The sequence below is a fragment of the Citrus sinensis genome, chromosome 9 (assembly GCF_022201045.2).
Source record: "Citrus sinensis cultivar Valencia sweet orange chromosome 9, DVS_A1.0, whole genome shotgun sequence".
In the NCBI taxonomy this organism is placed as follows: domain Eukaryota; kingdom Viridiplantae; phylum Streptophyta; class Magnoliopsida; order Sapindales; family Rutaceae; genus Citrus; species Citrus sinensis.
Genome location: NC_068564.1, coordinates 22,589,839 through 22,602,923, shown reverse-complemented (window position 1 = coordinate 22,602,923; position 13,085 = coordinate 22,589,839). Strand labels below are relative to the sequence as shown.

At 35.4% G+C, this 13,085-nt stretch overlaps 1 protein-coding gene across 1 annotated transcript; it reads right to left on the bottom strand.

Annotated features, from left to right (window-relative positions):
- Window positions 1-6,194: 6,194 nt before the first annotated feature.
- On the bottom strand, window positions 6,195-12,404 carry LOC102631398 (probable bifunctional methylthioribulose-1-phosphate dehydratase/enolase-phosphatase E1). Its single transcript, XM_006464709.4, has 12 exons — window positions 12,014-12,404; window positions 11,295-11,431; window positions 10,462-10,557; window positions 9,802-9,921; window positions 9,284-9,373; window positions 8,526-8,708; window positions 8,173-8,328; window positions 7,888-8,037; window positions 7,709-7,810; window positions 7,175-7,284; window positions 6,977-7,095; window positions 6,195-6,606 (listed from the first exon to the last, which is right to left on the bottom strand). Exons 1-12 carry the CDS (start codon window positions 12,237-12,239, stop codon window positions 6,515-6,517), a joined length of 1,581 nt encoding a protein of 526 aa, XP_006464772.2. The 5' UTR covers window positions 12,240-12,404; the 3' UTR covers window positions 6,195-6,514.
- Between the last annotated feature and the right edge of the window lie 681 nt (window positions 12,405-13,085).

The window sequence follows — 13,085 nt, the reverse complement described above, 5'->3', positions numbered from 1 at the left end:
CTCATACCCATCTACCCAACTATGCAAACTCCACCAGTGGATCATGTTCTGTTGCCAAATCTGGTAAACTCTACTCTGTCCTAAATTCCCAATCTATGATTCAATCTACGGACCCTTGGATAATTGATTTTGGGGCCTCTGATCATATGACAGGTAGTTCTAATTTTTTTCACTTTTATATCCCTTGTTATAAACATATCACTGCTAAAATTGCCGATAGATCTTTTACACTAGTAGTTGGAATTGGTGACATAAAACTATCTCTAAATTTAATCCTCAAATATGTCTTCCATGTCCCTGCCCTAAAATGCAACCTGATTTCTGTTAGCAAAATCACACGTGATAATCATTGTGTTGCTAATTTCTTGTCTTCTTCTTATTAATTTCAGGACTTATCATCAGGGAAGACGATTGGCAGTGCTAGGATTCATGATGGTCTTTATTACTTTGACGATGATCACTCAAAGAGTTAACAATTTTTTTTTGTTTGGTGTTGCTTTTACATTTGCTTATAGTACTAATGAAATAATGTTATGGCATCATAGGTTTGGCCATCCCAATTTTTTATATCTAAAACGTCTATTTCCGTCTTTGTTTGATAATAAAAATCTTGTTTCTTTTGAGTGTAAAATTTTCCAATTAGGTAAACATACTCGCATGTCCTTTCCTCCAAAGGTTTACATTCCTTCCACTCCGTTCTCTTTGATCCACAGTGACATATGGGGACCTTCAAAAATTACAACTTGCCATGGCAAAAGATGGTTTTTTACATTTATTGACGATCACACCCAGATTACATGGGTTTATCTCCTACATAACAAATTTGAAGCCAGTCGCATATTCAAAGTTTTTCACAAGATGATTCAAACTCAATTTCAAACCCAAATTCATGTTCTAAGAACTAACAACGGAAAATAATATTTTAGTTCCATTCTTGGTGATTATTTGTTAGAAAATGGAATTCAACATCAAAGCTCTTGTGTTGATACTCCACAACAAAATGGAGTATCGAAAAGAAAAAATCATCATTTGTTAGGGTAGGACTCTCATGTTTACCATGCATATCCCAAAGTACTCGTGGGGGGATGATATCCTCACTACTACCTACCTCATAAATCGTATGGCCAGTCATCCTATCAATTTTGAAACCCCATTGTTTGTTCTTTCAAAAAACTACGCACATGTCTCTAAGTCGAATACACTTCCATTAAGAATTTTTGGTTGCACAGCATTTGTCCATATTCATGACCATAATAAAAGTAAACTTGACCCTCGGGCAATCAAAACTGTTTTCATTGGTTATTCTCCAACCCAAAAAGGATATCGGTGTTACTATCCAAAAACTAAAACAAACATAGATTTCTTGTGATGTCACAGTCTTTGAAAATACACCATATTTTTCTCCAACTTCGCTTCAGGGGGAGAAATGGGATGAAACTTGCTGTTCTTGGGATATCCATGACCTGCCTTTACTTGATAGTAAGTTGGATACCGTTGTCTCTATTCCTGAGTCAACTAAAATAAGTTTTTTGTAATTGATCCAATTTCACTAGTATTGGAAACAAGAGGAGATTCAACACTTTCAATATCTAAACAGCCGGAATTGCAAGTCTACTCTAGAAGGAAAAAATCTCAAGCAAATAAAGAAATCATGAATCCTACTCACAGTCACGAGGATGAACCGATGGTAGAGTCTCATTCACCAAACGAGTCAGGTAAATTCAGTCTTATTCCTGATCTAGATATGCCAATAACATTAAGAAAAAATGTTAAATCTTGCACTCATCACCCCATTTCTAAATTCATATCTTACTCAAATCTGTCTCCTTCACTCTATGATTTGACCTTGAGTTTGTCTAGTGTTTTGATTCCTAGATCAATTGAAGAGGCCCTAACTATTCCCTAGTAGAAAGCTGCTGGTCTTGAAGAAATGCACGCCTTTAGACAGAATAATACGTGGAGCCTGGTGGAGTTGCCACAAGGAAAAAATACAGTGGGTTGTAAATGGGTATTCACAGTCAAATATAAGGTTGATGGTTCAATTGAAAGACACAAAGCACATCTAGTGGCCAAGGGCTTTATTCAAACATACAAGATTTACTACACTGAGACCTTTGCTCCTGTTGCCAAACTCAACACTATCCGAATTCTTCTATCTTTGGCTGTAAACTCTGATTGACCTCTACATCAACTTGATATAAAAAATGCTTTTCTAAATGGTGAGTTTGAGGAGGAAGTTTTTATGTGTCAACCTCCAGGATTTGAAGAAAACCTAGGGAGTCACAGTGTTTATAAACTCAACAAGTCCCTTTATGGTCTGAAGCAGTATCCACGGGCTTGGTTCGACAGATTCTCCAAAGTTATCAAGGAATTTGGCTATGGCCAGGGACAAGCTGATCACACATTGTTTGTTAAGCATGTTGAAAAAGAAAAAAATTACTATTCTTATAGTGTATGTTGATGATATCATTGTCACTGGAAATGATAACAAAGAAGTAGAAAAAGTCAAGCAGATGATGGCAAAGGAATTTGAAGTTAAAGACTTTGGAACACTAAGATATTTTCTAGGAATGGAAGTTGTAAGGAGTAAGAAGGGGATCTTTGTCTCTCAAAGAAAATATACTTTAAATTTGTTGGAAGAAACTGGCATGGTGGGATGCAAGCCGAGTAAGACTCCAGTTGAACTTGGTAACAAAGGAAAAATGCTTGAAAGAGGTCCGGTCGATAAAGGACAATATCAACGCCTAGTTGGAAAGCTCATCTATCTCTCACATACAAGACCGAATATTGCCTTTGCAGTGAGTTTAGTAAGTCAACATATGCACAGACCATGCCAAGGTCATTTGTATGCAGTATATAGAATCCTGAGATACTTGAAGCGAACACCTAGAAAATGCTTGTTTTTTGCAAAGACCAATGATTGAAAAGTGAAGGCATTCACAGATGTTGATTGGTCTGGATCAATTAATGATCGTAAATCAACATCTGGTTATTGCACATTGCTATGGGGAAATCTGGTGACTTGGCGTAGCAAAAAACAATCAGTGGTTGCTAGAAGTAGTGCGGAAGCCGAGTTTAGAGCTATGGCACATGGAGTTTGTGAGCTTATCTGGATAAGAAGGGTGTTGAAGGAATTAAAGATTGGATTTGAAGAACATATGCTACTCTATTGTGATAATAAGTTAGCAATTAGTATAGCTCACAATCATGTTCATCATGATAGGACCAAACATGTGGAGGTTGATCGACATTTCATTAAAGAAAAGCTTGATGGAAACATTATCAAGCTTGAATATGTGCCTACATCTCACCAACTCGCTGATATCCTCACAAAAGGACTCTCAGAACAAACTCATGAGTTTCCTAAAGGCAAGGTTGGTCTCATCAACATCGATAGCCAAGCTTGAGGGGGAGGGTGGATGAAATCATAATTATACATAATTAGAATTGTATATATTAGGATCTATATTATTTAGCAAGATTTGTTTCCTTAAATAGGTTTACTGATTTGTTTCCTTAGAATTAGATTTCTAGCTGTTATAGCTATGATTTTGTGGGATTTGATTTATTCCCCTGTAATATATTTAAACAGGAGTAATTCTCATCAATAAAACATACATAAATTATTCATCCTAGTCTGTGTAATTACATTAACCATTAATTATCCGTAAGTAATTTTACTTAAGAAGAGAACAGAGTATAAGAAAATTCTAATTTTGATTCTTTTGTCTAATCTTTATTAGAATATAATTATTTCAAGAAGAGCTTTTGAAAACACTTTATTACATAAATTAAGTTTTAATAAAGAGTAACCATGCGTTTAAGAAACTTATATTTTAAATGGGATGTCACAAATCATGACTTCATAGGGTACAATTTATTTTTATTTTTTCAGAGGATAGTTTATAAAGAGAAATTAAATTAAGGTGAAGTAAAAAAATTAAAATTCTTTCCTGATCTATTTTAAGATCTCCTGTGCTCTTCTAAAAATCTTGTGCCATGATAACTCGAAAAAACAAAATGATTGAAGTTCGAGATATAATTAATAAAGGGTATAAAGCTCCAATATATTTAAGTTAACATATTATATCTTAGTTTATATAATTTAATTCGAATGAAAGAATATAATAGTGAAGAGGTCAATTTGACAATTTCTTGATCAAGTAGTATGTATCGTCTTATTAATGACTAGCTTGTAGCTAGCAAATGTAATGTTTATTAATCGAGTCAAAATAAAACAGTAAAAAGGGTGCAAACTGCGCAATGGAGAAAAACAAATAACCACGGTAATACTCTAGACAAATCTTACGTCAACAAAGTACAAGAGAAATACTGAGTTTGTAAGGGGTGATCAACACCTTAATTGGCCAGATGCATTTTAAGGTGTATTGACGCCCCAAAAACAAAATTATGTGGGTCTTGTTAAGGCCTAAAGAGGATAACATCTTGTCAGGTCTGAGTTAGGTCATAATAGACGGTATCAGAGCGGCTTCGTGTGTCCTCTTAAACGATGGTGAGACAAACCTCAGCAATGACTCTCTCTTGAACGATGGTGAGGCAAACCTCAACAAGGATGTTGAGTCCCTAAGGGGAGTGTATGTAGCACCCTGAGCAAATCACATGTCGAGAGATGCTATGTTTGTAAGGGATGATCCGCACGAGATAGATGTTTGGTTTGTGAGAGATAATCCACACTTTAATTGACAAAGACGTGTTTGGGAGTGTGTGGTCACTCCAGAAACAAAAACCGTGCAGGTCTTGTTAAGTCTCAAAGCAGACAAATTTGGCACATCTAGCTTGGATCATAACAGCTACAAAATGGTGCAAGTCTTATTAAGGTTTAAAGCGGACAATATCTTGTCACGTCTGACTTGGATCATGACAGCCGTTGTTGGAGCTGCTATTAGTGGGCTTCTTGCGTGTGAAGTGATCCTATATATAGTTCACGATGGTTGAAGTAGCGTTGGAGTATAGATAAAAGCTATAAAGATTACAAAGCTACAATTTTCAAATAGTGTTGGAATATATTCATCAATCTTATATATGCAAGTCATTTTCAACTGATTAAGTGCATTATATTCAATACCAATTAGCTTGTTAATTTCTGATGAAGACTCTCTAAGTCATGGAGGTTTTGGTGTGGTAATCAAAATAAAAGATCGGTTTTAACATGAAATGGATATATTTATATATCTCTGACTTATGAAATGATTTAATATGGTAAAATAAATAATGATCAAATATGGTAAAATCTCCAGTACGAAGTAGTTTATATAGGCCAGGATGAATTAGTTAACGTAAAAAGTGGATTTCGAATACCAAAGAGCATTATTCATGTTCAAGTAAGTTTTTAACAACACAATTGTGACTGCGACAACTGTCTGGGGTCCGGTAATTTCTTAGTCCTCAATTGGTGCTTTTGGATTCAGGAGTCACTCTTACTTTTAGGGTAAACTGAAGATTGTAGTAGAGGATACACACCAAAAAAAAGAAAACCACCATTCAATTCATGAGGTTCACCAAGTGGAATTCGTAACTCTCTGGGTGAGGAGATTCGGTGATGTTCCAAGCATTAGCAATGACATCTTTTATATTTTGACATTAAGCTTCCAAAGTTAAAATTATTTCAAAATTTGTGGAAACTGTTTTAGGCAGAAGCTTCCTTTGGCAACTAAGGAATGGTACCAAAACATAGTTTCCTCCAACAGTTGAATTCATGTTTAGTCTCAACATTGCCGAAAAAGTTCTACAACAAAGTTGAAGAGGGTGGCATTGTTATGAAAGCCAAAAGCTTCTGCTTTTGTGATCAAAGGCATTTTGGCTACACTTAATGGTGAGACTAGTAGTACACTTCTACAGACAGATTTGGTCATATTGGCTACAGGTTCTGGGTGATAAGAAACTCAAAGACACTTTTGTGTCCCAAACTTTTCAAGATTACATAGCAGGCCCCAAGCTCGCCAAATGAAACACTGACACACTGCAGGTAATTAGCAGATTATTGATATTATCTTAACTTATAAAAGTAATACAAAAGCTGTGTTTGTACATTTTTTTTTGTATTTTGCTGCCAAAGTCTTAAATAGACAAGCAAAGACGTGGGTTTTTCTTGTCACAATTGATTGGCTGCCGAAGTCTCTACCTCATACCCACTACTTCTGAATCTCAAAATTGTTTTTCTGAAAAATGTTGAATTCTAGAAAAGCAATTAATAGGATTCATATTTCATGGGAGTAACACTTGCTAAAGTTTAAGAGAAATTCACACACTCAAGGTATCAGCAAAAGATATTTCCACCCAATATGCACAAAACGGAATAGGATCCTCTCCTGATATATGATCAGATCAGGAGAGGACCCTGATCCGCACAAAACATATTCGAGGAACCCTTGACTCTTTTAAAATATCTTATGAGACTAAAAGAGAGAGTTCACAACAAGAGTAATCACATTATATCTTCTTATAGTTTAACTACACATATCTCATTTGAAATGATTATGGAAGATTTCTGCTTTTAGATTTCCGCGAAAGAATTGATTGTCTTGAAGCCATGGTTCTCTGGAAGAGGTCCATTTCCTGGCCGGATAGAAATTACCACCTCCAAACCTAAATGATCGAACAAAACCGAAATAAATATCAACATCTGAGTGATAAAATGAACATGAAACTACCTTCTCTCTGAGGACTAAAGCTAGAAGTTCATAGGGATTGCAAAAGTACCCTAAAGTGGAAAAGAAAGGCTGCTTTCATGACAGCATTATGTAAGACTGTTTTCAAAATGGTTGCTTACATGATAGGAACGACTTTTGATAAAGTTTAATTAATATCATGACTCAAAATTCAAAAGGAGGATAAATTAAAAACAGTGCATCTTGACTTCTTAATTATTTAAGTTGCTTAGGTATGCGTACAGTGCAAACCTTTCAATGACTGTGCACCTGCATCCAACCATCTAAAATAACAAATAACTCCTTACCCGCAGCTTTTGCAGCTGTAGCTTCTTGATATACATCTGTCACAAATAAGATCTCGGATGGCTTATCAACTCCCAATGAGTTTGTGATTTCGACATAACTGCGTGTTTCTCTTTTGTTCCTGCAACCAAGATAAGGAGGATTTAGTTTTGCTCAAAAATTAGGAGACAGCAAGAAAGTTAAGAGAAAGAAGTGCCAACCCCACTGCAGTGTCGAAAAAGCCAGATAAATATTTTCTTAAATCCCCATAATTTGAATTTCCAAAAATAAGCCTTTGTGCCAGCCTGCTACCACTGGAATATATGTACACCTGTCACCAAGTAGAGAATAACATTGCTGGTGAAGCTTCTATGCATGCTCAAACACTAAGCACTATCTTGCCAATAGAATTTAAAATGTATTCATGGAATCGTATAACTCTATGGCAAGAAGAATGATGACTGCTTCACGACCTAAAAGCTAAAGCTTTTAGCTTGATCATATCAAGAAAAGTTTTACTGAAAGTGGTCTAAACAGTCTAGAACTGACAGTTAGTTGTATTTATGATATTGGTATATCGTACATGTAACACAAACATTGACATGGTTATGTTAGTAAAAAAAATACCAGAAGCCTTCTGGTAGTATATATCACACAACATTCAACAGAAATAACATGATAGCACACACAAAGAGATGGTAAACACAAAATTGAGAGCCATATCTGCAAGAAAATGAGAAAGAAAAACTAAAAACCTTTGTTCCCAAAGAATGCCACTTTTCAAGGGCTTCTGGTACATCATCAAAAACTTCTCCCTCCAATTCATTACTCTCAAATCCAGTTCTCCATATATGACCCTGCATAAATAATTACCATATATGAAAGCCAAGCTCCACAGCAAAAATATTTTTTCTCTGAATCATATTTTGCTTACTTGCAATTGTTTTAGAGCAGTGATTTTTCGATCTGCCTTTATCATTGCATCCACATTAGCAACTAAAGCTGCTATTACCTCCTCTTTCCCAGCATCACCGGGAGGGATAGGTACAGCACCAGCGACTCCTTGTTTCAGGTCATCTTCAACCTGCAACAAGCATTTTGAAATGATGAGGCAGAAAAGATATGGATATTCCAAAAGAGAATCCAGATATGGATGTTTCACAAGTACTATAATCCACTGAATTTGGTGTTTTTGGTGGGGGTGGGGGGAAGAACTTACTTGAGAGCGCAACAACTTGATATCATCTTGAGTTTCTGGAGTATCATATGTCACAGACAAATGCTTCCCAACATTGTCACGAGCATATGGAAAGAGAACCTCAGAAACAAATGATATGGGAGTGGTAGTCCCTTCAATGTCAAGTACAATGCAACGCTGCAACCATATCAAGAATTAAAAAGTATTTCTGGCAATGTAAAGTATAATTCTAAATTTCTTGAATTGGCCAACCCCAAAGACATGGACAGTCTTCAGAGCCAGTCTGATTTTTACTTCTAGAAGAGAAGAAGAGTTATCGATGAGTCCAAAACCTCGAGAGGCCTCTTAAAAGTTAGAGAAGGTAAAATTCTTACTGGGAATAGGCCAGAACCATAATCTGAGCCTTCAGTCACTGCTTTTGCAGATGTATTTACATTGCCATTGCTTCCTAAACCTAACTTAAAATTACGAGTTGGACCATGGTTTGGAGTAGACCAGTCCAGGCCCAGTTGATGGAGTTTGATAGCAGCATCAAAGAGATAGTGATAACATTCAGCCTGAAGAATATGCAACCAAGTAAGAGAAAGAAAGAATACACATGTTATATTTCTATAAATTTTTTATGGACATGGGAAATCAAGTTACTACTTTCACCATAAAGAATACATCAATAAATATGCTCAAGAAGGTAAGAGGGATGGACTGCTTATGAGGAAGTCAAAACACCTACCATTAGCAATAAAGAAAGCCTTGATCATTCTGAACATTAAATGCCTACACTTTTTAAGAAATTGATGTTTCATGTACGCAAACAAAGCTGTTACAGCCAATGTTCCTTCTAGAAGGGAAGTATTAGAGTATAGAGTTGAACAAGTTAAAAGTACAGAGGCAAGAAGTGGGTAATTATAATACTCAAAGGAATCTTCTCAGTTTTTGGACACACTCAACGAAAAGTTTAATGTGATTATTAACACAGGAAAAGGTTGATGGCCTAACTTTGTCATCTATAGATGAAAGTAAACTTCATAGAAAAACTGACAGAAGGGAAAAAGAAAAATGAACAAATAAAATCCTGGTAAAATTTAGCACAAAAGATCAATTTGCTTCAAATCCATTCATAAATATTGGAAACCTGAGTTTTAGCATTGATCCAGGAGTCTCCCCAAACATATATGCCATGATTACGAACAAGCACAGCTGTTGCTTTTGGATAGGCATCTATCTGGAAAACCAGAAAGGGAAATCCGATCAGTCTATGCAAAGTTTTACATGGAAATGAAGAATATTGTTGGAAAAATAATTAAAAGCAAACCAACTCATAGTGAGGGCAGGTTTCTCTGCGATCAACTAAAGATATTCTCACAGAAGAAACAATCTTATTGACCAGTGAGATGCGCAGACTATATATATTGATATTTGCCCACACATATCAAGTACAATGAGAAAGAAATGTCAGAAAGGTTACTAAGGTAACCATTTATTGTAAAACCAATTGCCTAAGAAGCCATCATAGGATAGGGCCACTGACAGGTTCCAATCCATAGGAAAACTAAACGTCCCTATTTGCAGTGTCATGTAAACTCAATATATAAGATGAGAGATTATTGTTATAATCACGGTGCAGGACTAAATGTAACAAACTAAGCATACCGCTTTAGCAAGAGAATCAGTGAGCTCATTTTCATAAGCTGTGTTCTCTATAATTGGAACAACGAGTTCATCATAGTAACCATGCCCTTTGATTCCTTTTATCATCTCCATGTGAGTTATCTGTAGGTTGCAAAAGGCACAAGCAAATCAAAACATAAAAGAGGCAACATTATGAATTGATGAATGCATTTATGTATGCTAAAGAGTGTAATCACACATCAATTTATGATCTGGTCTCTCCTAGCACAGGAACAGCTCCTTCTTAAGACGCTTAACATCACCATCTTTTTAAGTACTTTATCAGAACCATTAGTTGATTCTTTGGAAATACAGTGATGGCATAAACCTGAGCTGATATCATTGAGATTAATCAGTGTACTACTGAGAAAGTAAAATATGCGTGTCAAAAGTACCATATTCTGGACAATGTCCTCACATATGTGGATAACTCATGCTTTCTAACCCTTTCACAAAGGATTCCACAAGTTCCTCAACAAGACAGTTCATCATCAAAAACAAACCTTGCCAAACAACATCAGAAGGGAAGAGTTGGGGGGGGCATGGATTGTAGGAAAAGAGAACATAAAGATGCTACAATGAAGAAAGGAACATGAGGGGAAAAAATGCAGAAAAAGAAAATAGAAAATTGTACAGACTTACACGAAATTCTTTTGACATTGGATTGATCATTGTCACAAGGCAAGATTCTATGCCATGGCTGTGGATAACAGCCCCTGCATCACGTTTCTCGTATGCCTGGATGACAAAGAAAACAAGTGCTATTGCCACTTTATAAGGAAATTAAATAACCCAAACAGAAATATGAAGAAAGGCTATCCTAATGAAAATAAAGCAACTATAATTGACGAAATACATATTTACTAAGCATACTTCCCATAACTAAGGTCTTTATAAAGATTGAGAAAAAGTCATACACAAACTGGGCATTAAATGATTGTTTTAACTAAACCAGGACAAATACCTATGGTTTAGTCTGCATGTTCTTTTTCTTCTTTTTCCTCACTGAATCACCAATACAAATGCATGGAAGGTAAACGAGGATATTTCAAATGCCTCAAACGAGACAACAACTTAAAGTTACTAGGTTTCTTAACTATTCAAGTAAGTCAAGCAATCATTCGTTAATTGGAGCGCAAAGAAACTGCAGATTAGAGGATTGTGTACGACCATTTAGCATAAACTATTTTTCACTCTAGGATCATGATGATGACGTGTTCATCAAACATCAGATAAAATCAGTGCTCATTTACCATAAATTTTCACACTTCAAGTGAAGGAGGAGCAAAAGGCTTAAACAATAGCTTATGCTCCCATTATTATCACAATAATCAAATACAAATAGGAAACACTAATGTGTGCGCATCAAATTACACCAATAGAATGGCCCTATTCAAGTTTAAATTGCTTTCACAGCAAATCAAGCTTCGTACTGGCCTATTAATATTGAAATGAAGACGAAGATTAACTAATACCTTCATGAAAAGAGGAGCACAATCTGAACACTTGGGAGGCTTATGTGGGTACGGTTTTGGAGATGGTGAAGACAACGTAGTCCCATTTCCAGATAACACATACATGTCCTCTGGTTCCATTCTCTCCTTCTGCACACCTATTCACATGCCAATCCCAACACACAGTGGGATTAAATTGTGTAACAAAAGATTTAAAAAAAGAGGAAATACACATAGAGCTGAATAGACCAAATGGCAAAAGTAAGAATTGAGCTATAGGATTTAACTTATCAAGAACACAGAATGTCAGAATCACACAGCTGGGCTAAAAATAAAGCATACCCAGATATCAAAGACCTACCCAGGTATTAAGTCAAGAAAAGGAAAAACAAAAAAAATAAGATAACGAGGAATGAAGCATGCACAAGTAAAATGGCTCAAAAGAAATACCCAAGAAACCAATCAAATAGCTCAAATGAATACAAGAAATACATAGTAACAGACAAATAACCAAATGAACATCGCTAAGCAATACAAAGTAAATCAAAAATATAAACTTGACCAACTGAAGTTAATTAAAAAAAAAAAAAAACTTTGACTAGCTAAAGTAAATCAAAATACAAACTTTCACCAACCCAACTCTAAAAACACAAAATTGATGCATCAAATAAAAATATACCCAGAAAGCAATACAAGTAAAAGGGTATGAAAAGAGTGAGTAAAGGGTAGAGAGTAGAGACCAGAAGGTGACATGAGGATGAGCTGTTGAGGTTTAGGGATGGAGTCATCATGGACCTTGATGGTGATGCTGCCACCTGTCCCAGAAACCCATCCAAGGGTGTAGAAATGACGGCAGAGCTCTGATATCAACACCCTCGTCTCCTTCACTGCTCTGCCCTCCAAATAAGCCTGCGTATGCGTTGCTGCTGCTGCTCCTCCTCCTCCGTTCACTGCCAACGTTGCCATTTGCTTTGCTCTTGATAGGAAGCTGTTCTCTTTGAGAGCTTTTCCAATTGTAATGACTACTAATGGCAAGTGATTGATGATGAATCTAATTCTGTTTCTGTTCTGTAAAAATATCTTTTTGTTAGAAAAGAGACACTGGTGATTTTTTTGACTGAAACTGTTTGTTTGATTCTGTTAAGGTTTAAAAAAATAAAACAAAAATGCACATTTATTGCGATGAAAGTTATTTTCTGATTGCGGTAACAACGTCCAATCCTTAATCTTTATGATTTACCAAATTATGATAAATGCTGTCCATATGTGTCAAATAGGTCCCTAACCAACAACCATTAACCAAGTCCCATCCAAAAATTTCAGATGATATATTCCAAACCTCTTTGAATTAATTAAATGTATAAATTCAAGTTCAAAATTAATTTTAAAATCACACACATATTTCTTTCATTTATAATTTATAAGCCTAGTTGCTTGACTCGGAATCCATTAAAATAAGGCCTAATATCTAATTTAAAATTTGATCTAGTTTAGTCCAAATGTGTAACTCAATATTAAAAATTGATTTAAATTAAATTTATCACTAAAAATTAAAATAGAAAATATCCAAAATTATGTATTTGCTCTTCAATATATAAGATTTCAGTGTTTTTTAAAAATTTGGTTTCTCAAGGTGCAATCATAAATTTTGCCCGGGCCTGCCTAAGTTACATAGCTGCCCTGTAAATTTATTTTGAGCCCCCTATACTCTATATTATTTACAATTTATTCATAAGTATTATAAAACTTTTTGAATTTTAAAATTTCGTAACACCCCTTGTACTCTGTTTTATTTTATTGAAACTCCAGAGT

Excerpts from the sequence above, each read along its gene's own strand:
- LOC102631398 (XM_006464709.4), bottom strand. The coding sequence starts at position 12,239 with ATGGCAACGTTGGCAGTGAACGGAGGAGGAGGAGCAGCAGCAGCAACG. Across the intron at positions 7,811-7,887 it reads CTGCTCTAAAACAATTGCAA|GGTCATATATGGAGAACTGG; the intron begins GTAAGCAAAATA and ends TTATTTATGCAG. Across the intron at positions 7,285-7,708 it reads GGCATTCTTTGGGAACAAAG|GTGTACATATATTCCAGTGG; the intron begins GTTTTTAGTTTT and ends ACTTGGTGACAG.